Source organism: Xyrauchen texanus, chromosome 21 (assembly GCF_025860055.1).
Source record: "Xyrauchen texanus isolate HMW12.3.18 chromosome 21, RBS_HiC_50CHRs, whole genome shotgun sequence".
NCBI lineage: Eukaryota > Metazoa > Chordata > Actinopteri > Cypriniformes > Catostomidae > Xyrauchen > Xyrauchen texanus.
Window position 1 is genome coordinate 4,088,602 of NC_068296.1, and position 26,435 is coordinate 4,115,036.

Genomic DNA, 26,435 nt, shown 5'->3' on the forward strand with positions numbered 1-26,435 from the left:
TATTATTGATTATAGTATGGTACTGAGTATAGTATATTCTAGTATACTATAGTACAGTACAGTACAGTAGGTATAGTATAGTATAGTATGGTACAGCACAGTAAAGTACAGTAGAGTACAGCGTATATACAGTATAATATATTACACTACAGTACAATAAAATATATTATAGTATAGTTGGGTGAAGGAACTTTTAAAAGGAACAATGAGGAAAAATTGGGTGGTACATGTGGTACATGGGGGAGTATTTCTTGATTTTAGTATGCTATTGGGTATAGTATAGTATATACAGTACAGTAAATATAGTGCGGTATAGTATAAGTACAGTACAGTATAGTATAGTACAGTAGAGTAAAGTGAAGGAAATAAAAAAAACTATGTGAAAGGTGGGGTGACATGTATCATCATGAGTCTTATTGATTTTAGTATGGTATTGGGTATAGTATAGTTTAATATAGAACAGCACAGTATAGTATAGTAAAGTGTAGAACAGTAAAATATAGGTCAGTATAGTACAGTAAAGTACAGTATAGTGCAGTACAATACAGTAAAACTTAGTATAGTATAGTATAGTATAGTATAGTATAGTGCAGTGCAATACAGTAAAACTTAGTATAGTATAGTATAGTATAGTATAGTACAGTGCAATACAGTAAAACTTAGTATAGTATAGTATAGTATATTATAGTATAGTACAGTGCAATACAGTAAAACTTAGTATAGTATAGTAAAGTAAAGTACAGTATAGTACAGTGAAATACAGTAAAACAGTACAGTATAGCACAGCACAGTAAAGTACATTATATTAAAGTATAATATAGTACAGTATAGTGTTGTTAAGGAACTTTTGAAAGGAACAATGTGGATAATGGGGTGGCACGTGTCGTCATGAGTATTATTGATTTTAGTATAGTATTGGGCATAGTAGATTACAGTACAAATATAATATAGCATAATAAAGTACAGTATAATACAGTTCAGTAAATATAGTAAAGTGGGGTAGATCAACTTTTGAAAGGAACGATTGAAAAGTAGGTTGGCAATAGTTGTCATGGGTATTATTTGTTATAGTATATTATAGTGTAATATAGTATAGTATAGTACAGCACAGCACACAGTAACTTGTTCCTTTATAAGGTTCCTATACACCCCTATACTACACTATACAATACAGTATAGTGTAGTATATTGTTGTGGAGGAAGTTTTGAAAGGAACAATGTGAAAAAAGGTGTTGTACATGTCGTCATGAATATTATTGATTTTAGTATGGTATTGGGTAGGGTATAGTACAGTACAGTACTGTACACTGTAAAAAAAGAAATCCTGTTGTTTTTACAAAAATAATCTGGCAGCTGTGGTTGCCAGAATAATTATGTAGAAAATACAGTTAAAATGTAAACCACTTTACAGAACAACCTGTACATTTTTCAGTTTAAAATGGTTGTAATTTACATGCTGGCACTGTAAAAAAAAATAATTTATAATAATAATCTGTTATATTTACAGTAAATAAACTTCATAAACATGCCTTCTGAAACTGTAAAAATCTGTTGTTTACTTTAACAGGTATTTGTTAATCACCATAGTAACTACAGAAGAGCACATGATGACATAAAGTTAATCAGTAGAGTCTCTTCCAGGAGCAATGAACAATAAACATGTAGAGACAGCGCTCAGTATCACTCACAAACACTAAACACCATCATGGTAACACATATGAGATTTAAATAATGCAGTAAACATTAACTAAAATACATCAAATATAACACAGAACACCCAAGTGTACGTAACTGATATTCAAATGATGAAACATAACTATTCCCATAAAATATAATGAAATGTAATGGGTCATGCAGAGAATTGTGGGAACACCTGATTACTGTTTTTTTTTTTTCACTGTAATTTTAACAATATTTTACTGTAAAAAAAAAAGTTATTTTGTTCTTTTTACCATTAATTTTACAGGAAAATCTTACTTTTTTTTACATTTAAATAATTTATTGTAAAAACTACTGTATTGTCTTTTAAAATATATTAAAACATTTTACTGTACCTTTTACAGTTAATATTTGTTAATCAATTTACATTTGATTTCTGTAGCCTTTTTACAGTATTTTACTGTTAAAATTACTGACATATTTTACAGTGTACAGTATAGTATAGTATAGTATAGTATAGTATAGTATAGTATAGTATAGTATATAGTGCAGTACAGCAAAATATAGTAAAGTATAGTAGAGTGTAGCGCCGTACAGTACAATATAGCATCAAGTTGTGACGAAAATTTTGAATGAACAATGTGAAAAGTGGGGTTGCACATCTTATAATAAGTATCATTTATTTTAATGTGGTATTGGGTAAAGTCAGAGACTATTTAGCAGATATGGGCCACACTATTAAAATAAATGGGAGTAATTGGAACCCCCTTGGTCAACGAATGTCCTGCCTTACAGGTAAAAGAGCTAATCGCCTTTTAGATACAGACATCACCTCTCAATCAACCCGAGAACATGCATGCACATTAGCTATAAAAGCCGGGAAAATTGAGGTAGAGAAGCACAATTTATTATACCAGTGTGGTCAGATTTTACTGCTGATTTGAAATATGCTCTTTGAGTGTAATCTTGACCAACCATTTTGGAGATTTTGGACTTTCCCCATTCAAATAGATAGGAGCTACACTTTCATGACTGTAAAAAGCTTCCTGAGAGCTTTCCAAAGAAGACCGCCAGTGGACTGACTTGCTAGAAAGACTTTGGTGTATTATTCACCTTATTCAGCCGTGCCCCTTTTTGGGGCTCAGTGCTTCCATGTTTTGTCTCTTATCCTCCGGTTTGCAATAAAGTGTACTGAGAAGAGTCGATCAAAATGGATTATGTATGGAAGCACAGAAATAATTTTTCACTAAGAATTGATGGTGAGAGACAACACCACCCGTTTACTTGAAAATACTAGTGAGGTGTTTTTCTGTCACTGCAAATGTTAGTTTTGTCGTCACACACGGAGGTAAATTGGACCTGGCAGATCATATTTAGACAGCTATGACATACTGCACTTTTTCATGATACAAGCGTTTTATTATTATATGTGTAATTCTGCTTAATTTTTTAGGTTTCAACTTGTTATCATTTGTGTTAAAGTGACAGCTCATTTGATGAGTTCATAACATTACTGGAAATAACATTTGTACTTTTTATTCATTTGTTACCCCACATATATTGTAAATGGAATGTAAAATAAAATGTACACATTTAAATATATGTGGTGGTGTAGTGGTCTAAACCACATAACTGGTAATCAGAAGGTCCCTGGTTCGATCCCCACAGCCACCACCATTGTGTCCTTGAGCAAGGCACTTAACTCCAGGTTGCTCCGGGGGGATTGTCCCTGTAATAAGTGCATAAAAGCGTCTGCCAAATGCATAAATGTAAATGTAAATATACTGTGGCAAGAAAAAGTATGTTTGGAATTAGCTGGTTTTCTGTGCTAATTGCTCATAAAATGTGATCTCATCCTCATTAAAGTGAATCCCTATGCTAAAGATCACAAAAAAGCTAATTAGAGTTTGAAAAGGTGGCATCCAATTAATGAAAAGAGATTGGAGGTGTGGGTTAGAGCTAATTTGAATTTGGAGCCTAACTCGCTAAAACGAGATCTCAGAAGACCTATGATCAAGAATTGTTGCTTTGCATAAAGCTGGAAAGGGTTACAAAGTTATCTCGAAGAGCTTAGATATTCATCTGTCCACAGTTAGACAAGCTGTATATAAATGGAGATGATTTAGTACTGTAGGTACTCTCTCTAGAAGTGGCCGTCCAGCCAAGATGACTCAAAGGGCCGCAGAATGCTCAATGAGGTAAACAAGAACCCTAGAGTGACAGATGAAGACTTGAAGGAATCATTGGAACTGGTTAACATCTCTGTTCATAAATCTATTGTAAGGAAAACATTAAACAGGTATGGTGTTCATGGCAGGACATCATGAAGGAAGCCGCTGCTTTCCAACAAAAACATTGCTGCACACCTGAAGTTTGCCACAGACCCTTTTGACACTCCACAACACTACTGGGAAAATGTTTTGTGGACTGATGAAACTAATGTTGAATTGTTTGGGAAGAACATGCAGCACTACATATGGCATAAAAAGGGCACCGCATACCAACATGAAAACATCATCCCAGTGGTGGAGTACGGTCAAGGGAGCATCATGATTCGGGGTGGCTTTGCTGCTTCATGGCCTGGACCGCTTGATATAATCGAGGGGAAAAATCAATTCCCAAGTTTATCAAGATATCCTACAGAATAATGTCAGGGTGGCTGAAGCTCAGTAGAAGTTGGGTAATGCAGCAGGACAATAACCCTAAACATCAAAGTAAATCCACAACAGAATGACGAAAAGATCTTAACCCAATAGAGATGCTGTGGAGTGACCTGAGCTAATGCAGTTCTGCAAGGAGGAATGGTCCAAAATTCCTTCTGAATGTTGTGCAGGTCTAATCCGCAGCTACCGAAAATGCTTGGTCAAGGTTATTGTGTTATCTCTTGGAGTTTAATGAGCACAGAGGCATATCGGCACATCCACATCGTGAAGGTAAGATCTTGCGTATATATGAATTAAATATTTTGTTTTATAATCTCCACCCTCTGCTTCCAGTTGTTATGACATCAAACAGTGTGTAAAATACTCATGATAGCTTTTGGCAACTCTATAACCTGTAAATCCACTTCGCTAGATATTTACACTTTGACATCAACACCCCAGATATCTATATAGAACCAGAAGTTCAAAGACAAAATTTTCAAGATGGCTGCACGCAGGGGCGGGATTATGATTTCTGAGGCCCCAAGCAACCGACCAAGCTGGGGCCCTGTTTTGAAAATCTTTTGCTTAAAAAATGACAGAAAATGTATTTTAAATATTAATTTTAAATTCATCCTATTTTAAATTATAATTAATGCATGCTTTCCAGTTTTTCCACAATACAGTAATAAAAAAAACAATATTTTCCTATTAAATTTATACAAAAAATATTTTTGAACATGGTGTGCAAAACCTACTACTTCACCCAGTAACATTTTGGAATTCAGTTTTTATTTATACATTTTATAGCCCAACAATTATTTATTGTTGTCCAGTTTGCCAATATAATATGAGACAGTATTTGTATTACTTTGAGGATTTGTTGTAAACAATATTAATATATTCTTGTCTTATTTACTTTCATCTGGAGCTCATATTCTGATGCTGAAGCTGTATTATATGTAAGCATTGTAGGCAACATTCGTAACTAACAATAAAGATATAAAGCACGGTGGGCCCTCAGCACACTAGAGCGGAAGGGGAAAAACCATTAGCTTGCTGCAGAACAATCTGGACTAATTGTAACAGTCCCCACTTTGCAACCTGAACTTGTTCAGAACATTAAATCTTTGTGACACCTGTGCTAACAAACCCCCAATCTAGACACAGTTCAATGACTGGTGCAGAACGCAGGTGTCTCGGCATGCATTTTTGAAACCTGAAGCTCTTATTAACTTGACACAGTCTCTAAAAATGCCAGTCCTTCGTGAGACACTGAAGCAACAGAGAGACGTGGTGCAGCAGGTATGGATGTTCGTCCAGTGCGTGTTTACAGAGGCAAAAACACGTTTGGTGTGAACAGCCCCTAACTCATCCGTTTGCACATATCTGTGAGTGAGAGCATGTGTGCAATACAATATCTGACTGGCTATATATTTTTTCATAAATTACAAACCCGAACCCTACTTAAAAAAGCTCTGTTGTCCCGACCACAGCAGCTTCTAACGTGAACCGCCCCAAGAGCGCTGACAACAGTGTATTTATTCATGCATGTATCCAGAATGACATGTCACCCCTCAAGTATTTTTTTGCGGAGCTTTCTTACCGGGACAGGTCCCCCCCAACATCTGGGGTCCCACGCAATTGCGTGGTGGTTAAAACCTCTACTGGCTGAGCGCTAGATTCTCTAGCGTAGCACAGCAAGGTACAGTCCCCAAATGTATCTGTTGTACCCTAATTTAGAAAGAACAGATAACAAGAAAAATGAGAAGGAAGAATACATTGAGACAACTCCAATGCTCTTGTCTACAGAGCAATCAGACTGTGAGGAGGTGGCAGGACCTTTAACCACAAACTCAAATATGCACACTACAAGCGAGAGAAATACAGAAGTGAGAGAAAGACAAAGAACAGAGAAAGAGGAAAGAGAGATGTGGCTACATAGTTTAGAGACGTGCGGTTCAGTGATTTGGGTTTAAACACTTCAGAAAACATGCTCAGCTCTACATAATGGCAAAATACTTGTTGGTGTCCTCTGATGCTGCTAAGTGTTAGAATTCTAAGGGTTTCCTATAATCAAGAGTGCTTTTTAGGAGTTTCTTCAAAATATATATTTTGGGCACCTGCAACTCATTTTAAATGTCCACAGTTTGTCTGAATGTTAGAAATGAAATATCTAATCAGAATTTCCCCTTTCATTTTGCAACTCTAAATAAATGTGTGACAGAAACCAAACACAAGGTGTTAAAAAGATAAGAGGGTTGATAAATATCTGTGGTTAGGCCAGGGTAAGTGTAAATGTGAGGGGCAGCATTTCCTCTGAACTGGCTTTGCATTGCAAATTATTTGAGACCTTTACTTCTGTAGACTGTGCCATTGGAAAAAAGTACGATTTGTTAGGTTACCAGAGATTAAAAGTATGTATTTCATTGAATTGTCTGTATGTGTGTGTGTGTTTATGTCTGTGGTAGTTTGTGACCTTTTGGTGAATTTGTGCATGTGAGGATTAGCACAGTGAGAGGAAGAGAGCATACCTTAAACATAAACATTACATATTTGTATGTGTTTTAAAAAAGAAAAGAAAAGAAAGGGCAATAGGCTGACATCACTTTGGTAGATCCCACTGACGTAAGAGATGCAACACTTCCCTCAATCATTTATAAGGAGTTAATAAAACTGAGTAACCAATTCGTAAAATAGTGCATGCGTTACTATGAAAATGACACACGTATCTGCCCCACACACTGTCTAATTGCTCAAATAAGAGAGTTACACTGAAACCTAATATTATTAGGTGACCTTTAATAACGTCACTGCTACCTTCAAGGAACTACGATCGTTACTCTCCCCAGTGATAACCCCTTTGAACCTAAAACCACCAAGGTACAAGTAGGTACTTCTGCTGTGAAAGATGTATTTGCACAATGCTGAACAGGAGGTTTCTGTTTTATTTTGCTCAGGAGGAAATATCCTGAAAATTAAAATAGTCTGTTGTTATTTTTTTAGAAAGACAGAACTGTCCCTTCAACTGTTTTTCATGCCAGGCAACCTCATTTCAAACAGTCCCAAATAGCAATACCAGTCACTTCTCGTTTTTTACTCTTGCATTTCCATTTCTTCTGCATGCTTTACATACACTCTCGTGTATGTAAAGCATAGGTAACCAAAAAATTAGTAATTTCTACCTGACTAAACCCTTATTTAATATTCAGAATGAATCATTAATTCTAATGAACAATAGTGAGGGAAAGATCTTATCAGAACAACAAACTCATTAAAGTCCTTTACATTTTTTAAATACATTTTACAGCCCACGTTTAACAGTTTGTTAAATGAAATATATATTTTTATATATATTTTTAAAACTTTAGTTAATGCACCATGAACTAACACAAACTAACACAGAACAATTGTATTTTTGTAAATTAACATGTACAAAGATTAATGAAAGTTGTAGCCTGTATTGTTTGTTACTTTATCTATTGTTTTTACTAATGTTTACAAATGGAACCTTATTGTAAATTGTTACAGATTATTTTTTTATATACAAATACTTCAATTATACATCAAGTATTTCTTGTACTGACAGTTAAAGGTGTCAATTATTATTGTATCATTTAATCCGTGTTTTTCTTCCTGTCATACTAACTAACTAACTACAATAACAAAAGGCCGTTCTGTTTGAACGAGTGTCTATGGAGGAGATGCTTCAGAGTGCTGAATAAACTGCTTTTATGAGGTAAAAGCACATAATTTAATGATTTGCCTGCCTGTCCACTAATTTTCAACATGTTTTACACTAAACAATCCTTTTGGAGTGAACTATGTGTGGAGTTTACTACGATAAAATTGCTGTTTTATAAGGGAAGTCACGGACAATTTTGCGACAGATAGATATCTGTTTACGGCTCTCTCCATTAATTTGTATGATATCCGTAAACGGCGACTTACTGCCGTAACACGCTAGTTGACCGTTAGGCCGCGATGGGAGAAAGGTGCCTTTGTTTGTTCCTTGCAGGGTACTCAGTTTAACCAACAGGATCCATAAGGTTATGATTAGGGTGGGAGCGGTCTTAAGGCATATTCTGCCTCCCAGAAACAAACTGAGGCTAGTTTGTACATTTGTACAAATTGGCACTCTATAATGTTTAATAGGGGTTTATATCTTTTTTATTTTAGCACGATTTAAAAAAATATTTTTTTCTATTTTTTTTTTCGTGGTAGCAAGTAACGATAATTTTTTTTATATAGTTTATAGTTTTCATAGCTTTCCTTACCTTTCCTTTCTTGCGACTAAGATAATAATACCTTGGTACTTTAAAATAGCACGGTACTGGATTAGTACCATATTATATTATAGGGTATACATATAATGTACCATTTATTAACATGGTAATCCACGACCTAAAACCGACTGCATGTCCATAGTATATCAATAAATACAATTTATATGATCGAGGAAGGTAGTTAAAGTTCTTTAAAACCGGAAGTGTGACGTCACACAATGGCGGCTCCCATGTGTCGGTAGAAACAACGTGATTTTTGGCTCATTTTTGCTAGGTTTTAACCTAAACGGACACCTTCCAACGTCATTTTCAATAGTTTTCGAGGCCACAGTAAGGTCAGCGATATTTTTTAATAGTAAAATAAAATATTGGAGTAATAAAAGTGTTTGTTGATAAAGGATTCTGTAACGCTCCTGCTGTCTTCATAGACTGAAAGTCCATAATTCACAGTGCAACGAGTTATTAGTTTTAGAAATATATTTGCATTGTGTAAGTGACTGTATTTCTGTGTTTAATTTTCGCATAAACCATATTTAGACAATTTAAACCATTTGGACACGGATGTGATCCATAAATGTAGACCGTTTACTGAAAATAGTTCAAAACTTTATGTGGTGTGTCCATTATGACTGAAGATTTGTGTATTGCAGGTCCTCACAGTGAACTAACCATCATCTGAAATGGCTATATTTAAACCCACTAAAGTTCAGACGTATCCAAAACTTGGAGAGAAAGTGACAGAGGATACACTGTACTGGCAGAATTATAAGGTGTGTGTAAGATTCAAGGAAACTAATTGAACTACGTATATGTGGGTAGTTGGTGTATAAATTGTCCATGGAATTTTTGTATCATCATAGAGATTTTAGGTTAAAATATATATTCATGTATACATTTATACAAGAAAGTGTATATTTAGGTGCGTTGACTGGTCACCAGTTTTTCTCAATTTGTAATTTTTTGTTGTTGTTGCTTCTGCTAGTTTATTTTCAATGGTCCTGCAGTGTGACAAATGACTTTTATACCATGTAGTCTCTCAATTCATGTGAACTCATAATAATGACATGTTTAAAAATGACACAAGAAACAAAGAGACCTCAATGTGAGACCTGGCGTGACTGCTGTGTATTTTCCATTCCCATTTTTGATTTGTAACTAGTAGCTCCTAATAAACATGCAAAAAAAAAAAATAGTTTTCCTAAAAATGTATGTCCACATATGTGGACAGCAGGACTAAGTTGCAAAATTTTAAAGGGCACCTATTATGCCCATTTTCACAAGATGTAATTTAAATATTTTTTGTCCCCAGAACGTGTCTGAAGTTTCAGCTCAAAATACCCTACAGATAATTTATTATACCATGTTGAAAATGCCAATTTTTGGTTGGGAATAAAAACTAGCTGTTTTTGTGTGTCTTTAAATGCAAATGAGCTAGTGCTCCCTGTATCCAGAATAGGGTGGAGTTTTGACATCTCTGCTTCGGATAACTAGACATCAAAAGCAATATGACTGACAGCGAAAATACTGGTGTTCAGCCCTGTATGTTTGAACCAGATTCAGACACTGATGAGGGAGAGACTCAACTTTGAGAACGAACCAGGAAGTTTTCGAATGGTTATTTGATAAATGTATTTATTTGTTATTGTGTTGTTTCAGCAGTTTTGCAATGATGGATGAACAACACATACTGTTTTAACGTTCTCTATGCGCTATAACGAAACAACACACAAACAAACATGTCCGTCGGCAGTGTCTTGTCAACAGTCATGGGCGGGGCCTGTAGAAAGTGACATCACTTTGTACAGAATCTGCAAACACTGCCAACACACATTTATGTTCAAACACCACGTAACAGTGAATTTTACATAATAGGTCCCCATTAAATAATACCAAGCTATAGAAAGTCAGAGTGGTCCTAACATCTGCAGCCTGAAACTTAAGTTTTGGTAGATTTTAGGAGTGAATGCATATACACATACAAAGCTATAGGATGCTCCCTAATTAGTGAATACTTCAAGTGAAACCTCCAGTGTACTGTCTGTCTGCACTGGTCTCAGAACAGTTTGTAATGCACCTTATTTTCATCCTAACTCCATATAAAGTCTCAAAGCAAAATTTTCCAGCTTGTGTAATAATGTTGTGCACAGTGATGAAGTTCATCAGCGCACTGTTTTGCGATAAAATCGCTCGTTTTTAAAATGGCATATCGTGAATAAAAATAGAGATTAATCTTTTGACTCAAACAGGTTAAAATGTAAAAACTTAATTAGGTTTTTTACCAAATGTAATTTTGTTGGCATTTCTCCCAAAGACAAACTCCGCTGTGATTGATGCCATGTTGTTTAGGTCCGTGAATCAAAAGTTTAACCCTTTACTGACAGCCTAGAGTCTCCTGAACTGAGATCAGCTTGTTTAAATGGTATTAAATAATGCATTTCGTATAAGCACAAGGTTAAGTTTAGCATGTCACATTCACTCTCCTGGACACTGCTGTCACAGTTTGACATGTCATGCTAGCTACCCAAATCTACTGAGATGTGTTTATGATTTCTGAAATAAAATCTCTGGTTATTGATGTCAGATTGTGTGTTCTGTCTTCCAGGCTGCTGTGCAGATTAAAGAGTTTGGTGCTGTTACAAAGATTGACTTTTCTCCACTCCCACCTTACAATTATGCAGTCACAGCATCAACTAGAGTGAGTCCAGTCTCTCTCTCTCTCTCTCTCACACACATTTCACATGCACCAACATGATCTCACATTTACATTGAAATAATAATTTGGTAGACTTTTTATCCGAAGTGCATTGGAAAGTGCAATTTTCATTTCTGCAATGCAAAAACAATCATATTCTCATTACAGTAATGTGAAAAAAATTAATATTACTGTACAGTATTTGTGAATAATAGTAGTATTTGTTGTACTGTCTTTAATTGATGTTGACTTTCATTTAAGAAAAGCACGTTGCATTACAGTTTTGTTTTATTATAACTTAAAACATCACTTTGTTATAGACAGTATTACAGGTAATGAGAATTTGACTATACTTAATTGTCAATAATATTACATATTTTTGATAAGTTTGCAAATTTGTTAAAAAGAAAAAACTGAAATATCACATTGACATAAGTATTCAGACCCTTAAGTCAGTACTTAGTTGAAGCATCTTTGGCAGCGATTACAGCCTCAAGTCTTTTTGGGTGTGATGTGACAAGCTTTGCACACTTGGATTTTGGGATGAAGGAGGTCACTGTGCTCTTGGGAACCTTCAGTGCAGCCAAACATATTTGCAGCATTCCCCAGATCTGTACCTCGACACAATCCTGTCTCTGAGCTCTGCAGGCAGTTCCTTTGACCTTGTGGCTTGGTTTTTGCTCTGATATGCATTTTCAGCTGTAAGAACTTATATAGACAGGTGCCTTACCAAATCATGTCCAATCAATTGAATTTGCCAGAGGTGGACTCCAATCTAATTGTAGGCACATCTCAAAGAGCTAAATTTCAAGTGTCATAGCAAAGGGTCTGAATACTTATGTCAATGTGATATTTTCAAAGAGATTCTTCCCATAAAACCTGCACCCCTGAGTCTTCTCTTTACTGTTGTACATGAAACTGGTGTTGAGCGGGTAGAATTCAATGAAGCCGTCAGCGGAGGACATGTGAGGCGTCTATTTCTCAAACTAGAGACTTTGATGTACTTATCCTCTTGTTTAGTTGCACATCTGGACTTCCACATCTCTTTCTGTCCTTGTTAGAGTCAGTTGTGCTTTGTCTTTGAAGACTGTAGTTACACCTTTGTATGAAATCTGCAGTTTTTTGGCAATTTCAAGCATTGTATCACCTTCATTCCTCAAAACAATAATTGATTGATGAGTTTCTAGAGAAAGCTATTTATTTTTTTGCAATTTTTGACCTAATATTGACCTTAAGACATGCCAGTCTATTACACACTGTGTCAATCCGCACATCTTATCACATGATTTGTTGAGCGAATTACTGCAGAGACGTAGCACTTGTGGAGGCCCATGCTACTCTCCGCGGCATCCGCACACAACACATCACTCGCCCCACCGAGAGCGAAAACCACATTATAGCGACAACGAGGAGGTTACCCCATGTGTCTCTACCCTCCCTAGCAACCGGCCCAATTTGGTTGCTTAGGAGACCTAGCTGGAGTCACTCAGCTTGCCCTGAATTCAAACTCACAACTTCAGGTGTGGTAGTCAGCATCAATCCTTGCTAAGCTACCCAGGCCAACACAAGCTTTAAGTTGCTTGCGTGCTCTCTCTCTCTCTCTCTTTCTAGCTATCTGTCAGTCTGCCACTATATTTTCTATCTGTCTTTCACTCTATCTACCTATAAATAATTCCTTACATTTATATAGTGCTTTTCTAGGCATTCAAAGTGCTTTACATAGTATAGGGGGAATCTCCTTAACCACCACCAGTGTGCAGCATCCACCAGGAAGATGCGACGGCAGCCGTAGTGCTCCAGAACGCTAAACACACACCAGCTTTTGGTGGAGAGTAGAGTGATAGAGCCAATTATTGGATCATTCATAAAACATGTTAGCTAACATGTTTAGCATTAAGCTAGGTGTTGCTATCATGTTTAGCATGAAGATAAACATGTTGCCAGCATGTTGCTAGTATGTTGTTAGCATGTAGCTAGTCAAAGTTAGCATGTTTAGCATGAAGCTTTGTGTTGCTAGACGTTGCCAGCAACATACTAGCACCATGCTGACAACATGTTAGAAAGCCTAGCTATATGTTAAAACGTGCAAGCCATGCTACGTGGCAACGTGTTTGCAACACTTAGCTTTATGCTAAACATGGTAGCAAAATGCTAGCAACTAGATCAATGCTATAACATGTTAGAAATGTGATAGGATTGCCTAGCTACATGTTAGCAACATGCTAATTTTCACAAATTGAGGTCAGTTGCATCACATTTCTCTGGATCATCTTTGAGATGTGTCTACACATTGATTGGAGTCCACCTTTTTGTAGCACATAGTTAGTCTATAAACTTTTAAAACTAGTTTTCTATAATACCTTATTTCGATTTTATTCTTTTGATATTGGGGTAAAATATGCCCACGGACATGTTTTGTAAGATTCCTCCATGTGGGTTACTGGAAATGGAATTCATGAGCAAGTTGAGCTACAGGAACTGTCACACATGCAGTATACTGATGTCATGATGTTTTGTGCCAGGTTCAGGTATATGGCCCTCACTCTCAAGAGCCAATACGGAGCTTCACTCGTTTCCGGGATACTGCATATGGGGGGAGTTTCCGAGGCGATGGGAAGCTTTTAGTGGCCGGAAGTGAAGAAGGACTCATCCGTCTGTTTGACATCGGCGGCCGAGTGGCTCTCAGACAGTTCAAAGGACACTCAAAGTATGATCCAGAATGAAATAATTTATATTGTATAACATTTATTAAATCTCAATAAGACATCAGGATGTAAATGTCAAGTAAATATGGTGGTAATGTGTTCATGTATTCATGTTCAGGGCAGTACATGCAACCTCCTTCCTGTCTGATGGTTTTCGTGTCGTGTCTGGCTCTGATGATCTGTCGTGCCGTGTGTGGGATGTTGCCAGTGGTGCTGAACTCAACTCATTCACTGAACACACAGATTATATCAGAGCTGCTGTTCCCAGCAAACTCAACTCGGACCTCTTTGTCACAGGTAACCACTCTCAGTTCACATCTGCACCTCAAATATGATCATTTACAGCACATTTACATACATGATTCTGAATCTAGTTCATACAGCCCTTCACATTTTAACATTGAGAGAAATAAAATATTCATGCATGTGATTCATATTGGCAACAAGTTAATAATTGTATTTTAATTAGTATCTTTATTTTTTGTATCGGTGGGGGCTTCTCATAGGATTCGGCAAATCGGTGTACAATATTTTGTGTAAATATTAAATAAGTTGTTTGTTTTTGAGACAACCGCAAGTCATTGCGTGACCTTTCTTTGTGGGAAAACATCCTTCCAAGCCATCATTCTCTATAAGATAAAATAGTGCTATTTACTGTAACTGCTAATGTTGTTTATTGAGGACTTGGCGTGCACAAAACTTTAAAGTTGAAGTCGATATTGCTTTTCTATTTTCGTTATATGCATATGAGTCCTTGAGGAAACTGACTGTAGTCAGATGATTTTACTTTAATGTTGGTTTACTGATTCAGGCTTCCCACGGTCATGGAAAACCTGGAAATATCAGGAAATTTTAAAATGTACAAATAATTTTTATAGTGAAATATAGAATATGTTGGGGCTACAAATTGATTCAAATGTGTTTTTGAATTAATGACATCTTATGCCGATTAATTTATCACAATTAATCGCATACATAAGTATTTGCTAGCCCCTCAAACAACAATAATTCAATATATAATGATTAAATAATTCTAAAAAAAAAAACATCATGAAAACATCAGTCATAGAGATGGAGGTAGAATTTAAAAGTTGCCTATTCAGAGGATTTTGCCTTTTAAAAAGTAAAATATTCTGTCATGTAGCAACTCCTGACATGCTCATAAAATGAGGTTTCATCTCAGTCACTGAGCCGCATAATTAATGCAAATATCTATCTATCTATCTATCTATCTATCTATCTATCTATCTAGATAGACAATCTCTAACATTAATGAATAAATAGAATACAACAGGCATATTGTTTTACTCACAGACTATAAGCTTTCTATTTGTGCACTGCATAGTTACAACAGATGTGGCATATTTGTCAAATTTTTTCATGACTATGCATAACATTGTTTTGGTACACAAGTGAAGCATTAAAAAAGACAAAAAGTGTCTATAGAATGCAATATATTGTTTATTTCCATATTATTGAACATAAGCCTATCATTGGCCTACAGTTCACAGCAATCAATTTTGCCATTGAATTCATCAATCGGTCCGAGATTTATTACAAGGTCTTGATTAATGACGTGTCAATGTACACCTGCACCAGATGGATGCTTTTGGACCATCTCGGTTGTCACGTCACAAACGTTCCATTTTTAGGTCGCCGTGTCAAGTTAAAGTTTAGAACTTAGGAAAAGCACGTCTTGAGACCCCTGCCTTCGGATTTGCGCTCTATCAAGCTGTGTTTGTACGCAAGAACCTGCTTTCATCTTGTGTTGTCTGCTCTTGGTGAGTGTCTTTTGTTCTTTGTCTGTATAAGCTGTGTGTTGTTTACACAGTGGGAGTTTCGCTTACTGCCCCCTGGAGAAAACAGGTGGTTCTCCAAGCTTGAATTGCTCAGATGGAATGAATATTCCTTGTAACGGTCCGGGTGCATGATTAATTGCGTACATTTTTTTTTTATTCTTTAAAATCGTGTTGAATAGGACCAAAATAGCCCTTGGAATATGTAATACTCTCCTAGTTATGCCCAGCATTTTGTTGTTTTCCAAGTAGCCTGTATGTACATGTACTATATGTAATGCGTTTTCTTGCAAATCACTTTTGGTGCAATAAACAATCCTAAGTAGTTTGTCTTTCTTAGTGTGCACTACTACTGATACCCAATGCTAATATCTAGAGAACAGGGTAGCCGCTTATTGTTATTACATGTATGCTTAAATATACTTAGCACAATTTAATAGTGGCAAATATGCTGAAATTATCATTTTTGTGTACTGTAGAGTAAAACAAGCCATAGTGATGTCTGATTCGTGAGCGACTCGTTCTTTTGAGTCAATGAATGGGTCAAAATGGTTCACAAATTTGTTATCAAATCAGTCCAAATCAAAATGATTTTTAGAAATCTGTATCCAGCTTTTATCGGGCACTTTTTAAACCAAATAATCAAAAAATACAAGGTGACATCCTTTTATGTCAAATCCTTAAGGTGAAATAAAACAATGGATAAATCGTCAGTATGAATAGCAAATTTGTATTAAAATAACATCAATTTGTACTATATTCAGTATTATGTATATTTAGGCCTGAATAGAGCGATTCATTAAGAGGGCATTTTTTGCCCTTCAATTATGAATTTTGGGGGCATTTTTTCAATTTCAGTGCCATTTTTGCCCTGAACCTCCCTTCATTTCTGACCCTGCTGGAAATGGTGGGGGAAAAAATGTGGGTACCAATCAACAGACAAACAGACACTTGTTACCGGCCAATTGTGATCATCTTAAAATGGCAAGGTTAGACTTTGACCTTTGCCCTGTATGTTGACCCCTCTCTTGTTTCAGGTTCATATGATCACACAGTGAAGTTGTTTGACGTGCGGTCGGGAGGCAGTGTGATGACAATGCAACATGGCCACCCTGTGGAGTGTGTGTTGATATATCCTTCAGAGGCCCTGCTGGTATCCACAGGTACATAACACCAAACCAGCAGTCAACCAATCAGCGATTAGTATTACTTCCTACTAAAATAAACCCTTTTTATATAATTGCAGCAACAATAAAATTACAGATGCCAATGTCTACTAAATAATTGAATTAAGGAAAATGAATAATATCGGTCATTTGAGTGTGAGTGATATTTTAGATATACTGTACATATAAACTTTATGTATAATTATATATGCGGTCACAAGTGGCTCTGTGTATGTATATTGGCTATTTACAATTGCTTAGGATGGTCTTGTTTGAGTTGAAGTTTGATTGTGTCTGTTTCAGGAGGGCGTTATGTGAAAATTTGGGATCTTTTGAAAGGCGGACAGCAGCTTGTTTCTCTTAAGAATCATCACAAAACAGTGACGTGTGCATGTCTGAGCTCAACAGGAAACAGACTGCTCACAGGCTCACTGGACAGGTATTTATATCTATTTGCAATAGAGTGCAACAGTCTGGTTCCGGAAGTAATACTCTCATTCCTTGTATCCATTAATGATAACTTACAAAACTTAAAAGCTCTGAGGTTGCTAATGCACTGTTGAAGTCCATGTTATTTCAACTTGATTTTTTAAAAAGTGTTTAATAGCAGAATTCCTGATGAAGAACTACTCAAAGCATTAGCCTAAAAGTATGAAATCCATTTGATTTTTATTTCCCAAATTCTGTTTTCCATTTATATTTTCGATGAATTCTGGGTTTTAACGTTTAATTACATTTTTATCATAAAATAAAATGTCTAATGAAATTAATGTGATTTTAATCAAATTAAAATGGAACAATTATGGTTCAACATACCTTTGCATTATTTGTATTAAATAAAGAGCATCTGTACTGATCCTCAGAGCACAATCCAAAACCCCAAATAGTTTTTATTATTAATAATAATAATATTTGGGCAAATACAGTACAGTAGAGCATCACTGTATTAATGAAAGCAGTGATTCAACAATTGGATGAGATATTGCTTGAATAAAATGTAATTATTATTGATGTATTATTATTATTATTATTATTACTACTACTACAACATTGAATATTAAATTTGACCATACTGAAGTAATATATTTGTCACATATTTTCAATTGAATGTGTTTAGGTAAATGGAGCTTTTATTTTGGCAGAAAAAAACTGATGTTTTTGATGGCTTCACTTCTCACCTCTGGATAAGCAGTTCGCTGTATGGGCTAATGTGCTTATTAAACCACAAAAGGCTATGATTTAATAATATATAATATATAGTCTGCATGTTCTGCACACTTCACAGGGAATAAAGTACTCTGCTCTTTGTCATTGTAAAGGGATTAATGGAAAGGAGGAGGCAAGAACCGGCTTAACAATATAAATAATATTTTAATGAAGAACTGAAACCAAAAAGACAAACACACAAAGGTGTCGGACAGCTGCCCGTAAATCTCTCTCTCTCGCACTGCAGTCTCCAGTCGGCCTTTATCCCTCTCTGAGGCTTGATTAGCCTCTGTCCTGCCACATTCCTCCCTCGTTCTCTCAGGCCGGGCATGACGTAACCCCCCCCCACCCCCTTTCCCTGGGGAAGGCCGTGGCTTCCGCACTGTCTGCCGGCAGGTCATCCCCGCCTTCCTGAATCTGGAAAGGGAGAGGGGGAGGGAAACAACAATAATTAAAAACACAGGGGGTACTCCCTGTAACAGTGGAGTACCCCCTTAAAACCAAAGTACATTTTAAAAGAGAGGGAAATGCCGACGCGTAGCGGAAGAGAGAGAGAGAAGAAAGAAAAGCGTACTCTGCGGTTCTCTGGTACGTCGTAGCTTGGTCTTCGACCACTCCTCCATCCTCTAGCAGACGACAGCCACACCTCTCCAGGTGGATCGGAGGCAGTCCTCCGGCCCCTGGTGAACGGAACGCCCCGCCGCGTTTTTGGTGCACTGTAGGGGTCTCCCCCGCTCCTGGCAGTGGTAACCGCTGCCAGAGGTTGGTTGGGAGCCCCCCCTCCCCTCTCGGTCGGCCGTTCCTCTGCTTCCAGGCTCCTCCATCCTCTGGTGGATGGCTGTGGCTGCTCCGTTGGGGTGGATGGTAGCTGCGAGAACTCCTCTACTGCGTATCCCTCTTCCTTCCCGGATTTTGGCACCAGTGTAAAGGGATTATGGGAAAGGAGGCGAGAACCGGCTTAAATAATATTTTAATGGAAGAACTGAAACAAAAAGACAAACACACAAAGGTGTCGGACAGCTGCCCGTAAATCTCTCTCTCTCTCTCTCTCTCTCTCTCTCTCTCTCTCGCACTGCAGTCTCCAGTCAGCCTTTATCCCTCTCTGAGGCTTGATTAGCCTGATTAGGGGCCGGGTGTGCAACATCACGACCCTGCCCCGCCCTCCGCCCTGTCACGGTCATTATTACACACACACACACACAGAGTGCATGTGGCTTATGATATTTTCACTCACTGATTTGATTAATTCACCTTGAAGCTGGTTTGTACTTCCGGAACCACGACGACTGAAAAAGTGTAATGTCTATAAATGTCACCTGCTTTTTTATTTGAATTGATAGCTGTTAGAAAGCTATAGATTTATAACTTCTGTTTACTTTCTATTTCAGGCATGTCAAAGTGTATAACTCCTCTTATAAAGTTGTACATAATTTCGACTGTGCGGCGTCTATTCTCAGTCTGGCTGTGGCGGTACGTCTTACAAAAGAGTGTTTTTCCTTTTATGTCTCTCACTTGATTAATTGAGATGTAAGATGTTGATTTTTGGTGTCCTTTATAGCCTGATGATGAAGTTGTTGCTGTGGGGATGACCAATGGCGTGTTGAGTATCCGACACAGGAAACACAAAGAAGACAAAGAGCCATCGACTGGTCGAAGGCGACGGGGCCCTGCATACAGAGTCTTTGTCAAGGGGAAGAACTTTGTCCCTAAACAGGTGTTTCCTTTTTTTAAATATGTTGTATATGTATGCTAGTTGCCCTGTAATAATCATCTAATGCTACACTTATTGTACTGGTTATAATCATGGTCTCATTTAATCTGATTTTATTACTTCAGTTGATTCTTACTGCCTTTTTTGTCTCTTTTAGGATGACTTCTTGGTCAGTAAAGCAGTGAAACAACACCTACAGAAATATGACAAACAGCTAAAAAGCTTCCAGGTGTCCAAAGCTCTGGACACAGCTCTGGAGGTAAACACACACACACACACACACACACACACACACACACACACATATATATGCTGTCGGAATTGATAGTTAAACATTATTACCTTGATTGATTGTTCGTTGATGTAGGCATCAGTTTACCTGTGTGTGAATGTGCATGTTTGATCAGACATGGAGACGTACCAGTAAACCGGAGGTGACTGTTGCCGTTATAATGGAGCTGAACCGCAGAGGAACTCTGAAGAACGCTCTCGCGGGACGAAATGAAGAGAGCTTAACCAAAATACTCAACTTCCTTCTCAAGTATGTAACTACAACACTCATCTCTCATTCAGATCTTTATGCAAGACAGTTATTGACCAAAATGGCACTTGATATTGTGGATATAGTCACGGCTAAAGGGTGTTGTGAGGCAAGACGGACAAAGTGGCATGCCCTCTAGTGCTTTATAACTTTCATAAAACGGTTACTATATTAAAATACAAAGATTCAAGACCGTGTACGTAACATCTTTAATGAGGGAATGAACTACAATCCCATGAAGCATCGTGAATGATGTAATTGAATTAAAAGCGATGGGAAATTATAAAACTATTGATTTAAAGTTGGTGTTTCTAAGCAGAGAAACAATATTTTAATTGTTTTGCAATATATTCAGATACATACAAATATATGTAGTTTGAGATAGGGCTGGGCGTATCTATCTATATATATATATATATATCTATCTCTGGAGCACGCAAGTGCGCACAAGTCCAGCAGGATTCCTGAATCTTACAGGAGATCACAGAGCAGGATCACTCCTCAGTTTTGACCCAGGAAAAACCCTGAAAAAACATCCCACAGAACAGGATGACTCCCAAACAAGCCAAGAAAACGAAGAGAAGCTAGTTATAAAAACGGGTGCAACATCTGTGGTGTAGGTTCACTAAACCCAATACAGAGCAGAAAAACATAATATGCAAACTGTCACACAACAATAATCACTCGTAATACAAGCAATTTGTTTACCTTAAAATGAAGAACGCAAATATTATGAAAGCCAAAATATGTGCTCTGCATTAATTCTGCTATATATATATATATATATATATATATATATATATATATATATATATATATATATATATATATATATATATATAGATAGATAGATAGATAGATAGATAGATATATAGATAGATAGATAGATATATATAGATATATATATTAGGGCTGTCGATTTAACGCGTTAATTCAGTGCGATTTATTTTATAAAAAATTAACGCAATTAATCGAAATGCTCCCGGACCGTAATAAGGAAGATTCCTGAGAAATGCAAATTTGTAGTACCACCTGTTTACTCCAGAGGGCAGTAAGTGAAACTTCAGCTGTATGAGCAACACACAGTTTATACTGTGAAGAAAACACTTCAGCAGAACAACACAAACATGCGTTACATTCTTGCGTTCAAACGCCAAACTAAGAAATCTCATGATTTGTTCCAAGTATTAAACTATATTTAACTTGACACAGAGACCTAAAAATGTATATTTATGACGCACCGCACTGGAGACGCTACACAAGCATGTCTGACGCAGGTGTAGATTGACGGGTCCTTAAACAAGCCCTCATAATAAATCTCCAACTGACTGATAAAGTCACTTGTGTAATGGATTGCTGTGAACTGTGTGCCAATGATCGACTTATGATCAATAATATGGTAATAAACAATACATTGTATTCTAAAGCTGATTTTTGTCTTATCAATGATGAACTCTTCTGCTACAAGAATGTAATGCATTTTAAATATCTGAATATTTTATATATAATTTTTTTATATTTAATGATAACTATGTATAATTATTTAATCATTATATATTGAATTATTGTTATATGAGGGACTTTCTCAGCATGTATTTCTCAGTATGCAATTAATCGCTATTAATTAATCGGGACATCATGTAATTAATTTGATTAAAATTGTAATCGATTGACAGCCCAAATATATACACTCACCTAAAGGATTATTAGGAACACCTGTTCAATTTCTCATTAATGCAATTATCTAATCAACCAATCACATGGCAGTTGCTTCAATGCATTTAGGGGTGTGGTCCTGGTCAAGACAATCTCCTGAACTCCAAACTGAATGTCAGAATGGGAAAGAAAGGTGATTTAAGCAATTTTGAGCGTGGCATGGTTGTTGGTGCCAGACGGGCCGGTCTGAGTATTTCACAATCTGCTCAGTTACTGGGATTTTCATGCACAACCATTTCTAGGGTTTACAAAGAATGGTGTGAAAAGGAAAAACATCCAGTATGCGGCAGTCCTGTGGGCTGAAAATGCCTTGTTGATGCTAGAGGTCAGAGGAGAATGGGCCGACTGATTCAAGCTGATAGAAGAGCAACTTTACCTGAAATAACCACTCGTTACAACCGAGGTATGCAGCAAAGCATTTGTGAAGCCACAACACGCACAACCTTGAGGCGGATGGGCTACAACAGCAGAAGACCCCACTGGGTACCACTCATCTCCACTACAAATAGGAAAAAGAGGCTACAATTTGCAAGAGCTCACCAAAATTGGACAGTTGAAGACTGGAAAAATGTTGCCTGGTCTGATGAGTCTCGATTTCTGTTGAGACATTCAGATGGTAGAGTCAGAATTTGGCGTAAACAGAATGAGAACATGGATCCATCATGCCTTGTTACCACTGTGCAGGCTGGTGGTGGTGGTGGTGGAATGGTGTGCGGGATGTTTTCTTGGCACACTTTAGGCCCCTTAGTGCCAATTGGGCATTGTTTAAATGCCACGGCCTACCTGAGCATTGTTTCTGACCATGTCCATCCCTTTATGGCCACCATGTACCCATCCTCTGATGGCTACTTCCAGCAGGATAATGCACCATGTCACAAAGCTCGAATCATTTCAAATTGGTTTCTTGAACATGACAATGAGTTCACTGTACTAAAATGGCCCCCACAGTCACCAGATCTCAACCCAATAGAGCATCTTTGGGATGTGGTGGAACGGGAGCTTCGTGCCCTGGATGTGCATCCCACAAATCTCCATCAACTGCAAGATGCTATCCTATCAATATGGGCCAACATTTCTAAAGAATGCTTTCAGCACCTTGTTGAATCAATGCCACGTAGAATTAAGGCAGTTCTGAAGGCGAAAGGGGGTCAAACACAGTATTAGTATGGTGTTCCTAATAATCCTTTAGGTGAGTGTGTGTGTATATATATATATATTTGTTTTTGCAAGTGTTTTATAATCATTTAATATTGTTTTATGCAAGTGTTTACATAATTTTGGATGTTTTCTGGAAGAAGTGTTTATATTCTTTAAAATGTATAATTATATAATATATTATATTGACATTACAATATGGTGATTTAATATATAAGCTAATCTTTATTGATTTGTAAAACATTTACTATAGCGTGATGTATATCGTTATCGTAATATAAGATCTTGTTCATAGTGTTTATGTTTGCGTGTGTAGGGAGGGTGAAACTGAACATTTCTGATGACCGCATATTCTAAGAAAGATTGACTATGATGACGTAGTCAAAAAGTATTTTGGTGGAATAACATGGAAATGTCCTAGAACAGGAAAATGTGTTCGTCTGAGTCCTGACCGCAGTTTAATTCAATCTGGGCATTCAAGAGCAAAATGTGTACTTGGATGGTATAGAAGGATTTAGAAATGAAAGATTAAATCTTGTTTTTGTTTATTGTGGTTCTTCAGACACATCACTGACCCACGCTTCTCTCGCCCACTGCTCACGGTTGCAGATATTATTCTTGGTGAGTTTCACATTGCTTAATATAACACATGAGCGAATGAGAATAAAGAAGTGAACGTCCGGTTGCGACAGAGAATTTGTTTCCATGCACTAACCAGAGGTTTCATTCATATGAAATGTGCATGTTTGTGTCAGGGTCATTAGAGTTTAGAATTCTTTCAATTTAGTTAATTACCTTTAGTTTTAACTCAAGGTTCATTGTTTGCTAGTTTGGATATTTCAGTATATTTTAGACATGTAGAGTCATTGCTGTCAATTTGTGTTTTCATGTTTAATAAATGCAGGTTATGAAAGTTTTAAATGTTACAATATAATGTGCATCAAAAACGAGAATGTATTCGGTAATTTTAGTTTAAGTTTTGAAGCCTTGAAAATTTATTTTTGTTTAAAATCATTTGAAAAACAAACAAGTGTGTGTGTGTGTGTGTGTGTGTGTGTGTGTGTGTGTGTGTGTGTGTGTGTGTGTGTGTGTGTGTGTGTGTGTGTGTGTAGATCTGTATCAGCAGGTTATTCCCCAGTCTCCTATAGTAGAGCGGTTGCTACAGCGTTTGTTGGAGCTGATGGGTCGGGAAGCAGAACTTCAGCAGGAGCTTCTTCAGGTTTTGGGCATCTTGGACACTATTTTCGCATCTCTGACCCCCAGGAGAGAGGTCGCTGCCTCACAGAGCTTACAGCTACAAGCTGCCTGACTTTCATTACAAAACTCTCTGATCTTGTGACCTCACCGAAACATGCTGGACTTTTACAAATGTGGGGTGAACGGGAAAACGAAAGGAAACAAACATGTCAGACTGCCATGGGAATGCTGTTGCCCAATCATTGAAATGGTCAGGAAATAATCCCTGTGTCAGTGCGTCTTTGGTTCACATGAGAGAATGAGAATAAAGAAGTGAACATCCAGTTGTGACAGAGAATTATTTTCCATGCACTAGCCAGAGATTTCCTTCCTATGAAATGTGCATGTTTGTGTCAGGGTCATTATAGTAGAATTAATATTGTCAAGCAATATGACACGAACAAGAGTGCGATATGGCCGTACATCAGCACTGCTGTGATTCGGCCATAGGTAATTACAGCAGTGCTGATTTAGGGTCATATAGCACTCTTGCTCATGTGATTTTGCTTATATACAACAGTTCAATGAACAAGTACATTTAAAAAAATTAGGAAAAACCGTACAGTCACAAAAAACTAATTTGTGCATGGAACTGTCTTTTACCACGTATCAGAATCTGCCATTGCTGGCTCAAATCAAATGATGCATCCAAGCCTCTCAAAAACATCACTTCGGAACTACTAGTATCACAGCTTGGGCTGTTTCTAACATGTTATTGAAGAAAAGTGTGTGTGTGTGTGTGTGTGTGTGTGTGTGTGTGTGTGTGTGTGTGTGTGTGTGTGTGTGTGTGTGGTGAGAGAGAGATATGGAGCACATGTTGAGGATGCTCTAGTGTGTTAGTCAGCTTTCTGAGGATAATGCCATTTTGGTCAAATGCATCTTGTTTTCTCAGTGAAAAAATAGCGGCCATGCAGGGGTATTCCTCCCTATTTTGCGGTAGCCGGTGTGCAAAAGTTTTTCACTATTGAAACCGCTATCTCCACCATTTTGTCCTCTCCAATGTGGATAGTCCAGTAAGAAGTAAGCACCTTGAGTTTGTGTAATTAATCAGTCTGTTGTGTGTCTCAGCTGTGATGAGCCTTAATGCTGAAGTTGTTAGTTTAAAGCCGTAAAGCTATTTCCTAGCTTTAGTAGTGTAGTGGTAATATGAGCGATCATGTGGTGCTGATCAATGAAAACACTGACTGATGCTGACTCACTTTGTCACCAAACTGACATATATTACACACAAAAAGGGTCTTCTGTCTCCACCTGCTGGCTAAAATCTGTAATGTCACAAAATTAAAAGTAAAGAGACACATATAGCTCTTAACACATCTGCACTGCTCTTACACTTTAGTTTAGAACTGCACGAACACAAGTGACACACACACACAGTGAAGCATCGGAGTGATGATGTACTGAGACATCAGTGCTCTTGGAACATCTCTCATCCAATCAGATTCGAGGACCGGAACTAACTGGTATGTGTGTGTGTGTGTATATATATATATATATATATATATATATATATTTTTTTTTTTTTATACTGGTGGCCAAAAGCTTGGAATAATGTTCAGATTTTGCTGTTTCGGAAGGAAATTAGTTCTTTAATTCGCCAAAGTGGCGTTCAACTGATCACAAAGTATAGTCGGACATTACTGATGTAAAAAACGGCACATCACTATTTGAAAAAAAGTAATTTTTGATCAAATCTAGACAGCAGCATCACTCCTCCACCTTATCCTTGAGTAATCATGATAAATTGATCATTTGGTACTAAAAAATCACTTTCCATTATATCAAACACAGTTGAAAGATATTTGGTTCGTTAAATGAAGCTTAACGTTGTCTTTTGTTTTTGAGTTGTCTCAGTATGCAATAGACTGGCATGTCTTAAGGTCAAAAATGGTAAAAAAAAAAAAGAAACTGTCAGTCAATCATT

The 26,435-nt window shown here is 37.0% G+C and overlaps 1 protein-coding gene across 1 annotated transcript; it reads left to right on the top strand.

Moving 5' to 3' along the window:
• The first annotated feature begins 8,799 nt into the window (after positions 1-8,799).
• Positions 8,800-24,789, top strand: LOC127661978 (U3 small nucleolar RNA-associated protein 15 homolog). Its single transcript, XM_052152968.1, has 13 exons — positions 8,800-8,922; positions 9,238-9,357; positions 11,190-11,282; positions 13,802-13,986; positions 14,103-14,281; positions 16,818-16,943; positions 17,250-17,385; positions 19,541-19,622; positions 19,711-19,866; positions 20,021-20,122; positions 20,271-20,404; positions 23,838-23,896; positions 24,388-24,789. Exons 2-13 carry the CDS (start codon positions 9,268-9,270, stop codon positions 24,582-24,584), a joined length of 1,539 nt encoding a protein of 512 aa, XP_052008928.1. The 5' UTR covers positions 8,800-8,922; positions 9,238-9,267; the 3' UTR covers positions 24,585-24,789.
• The last annotated feature ends 1,646 nt before the right edge of the window (positions 24,790-26,435 follow it).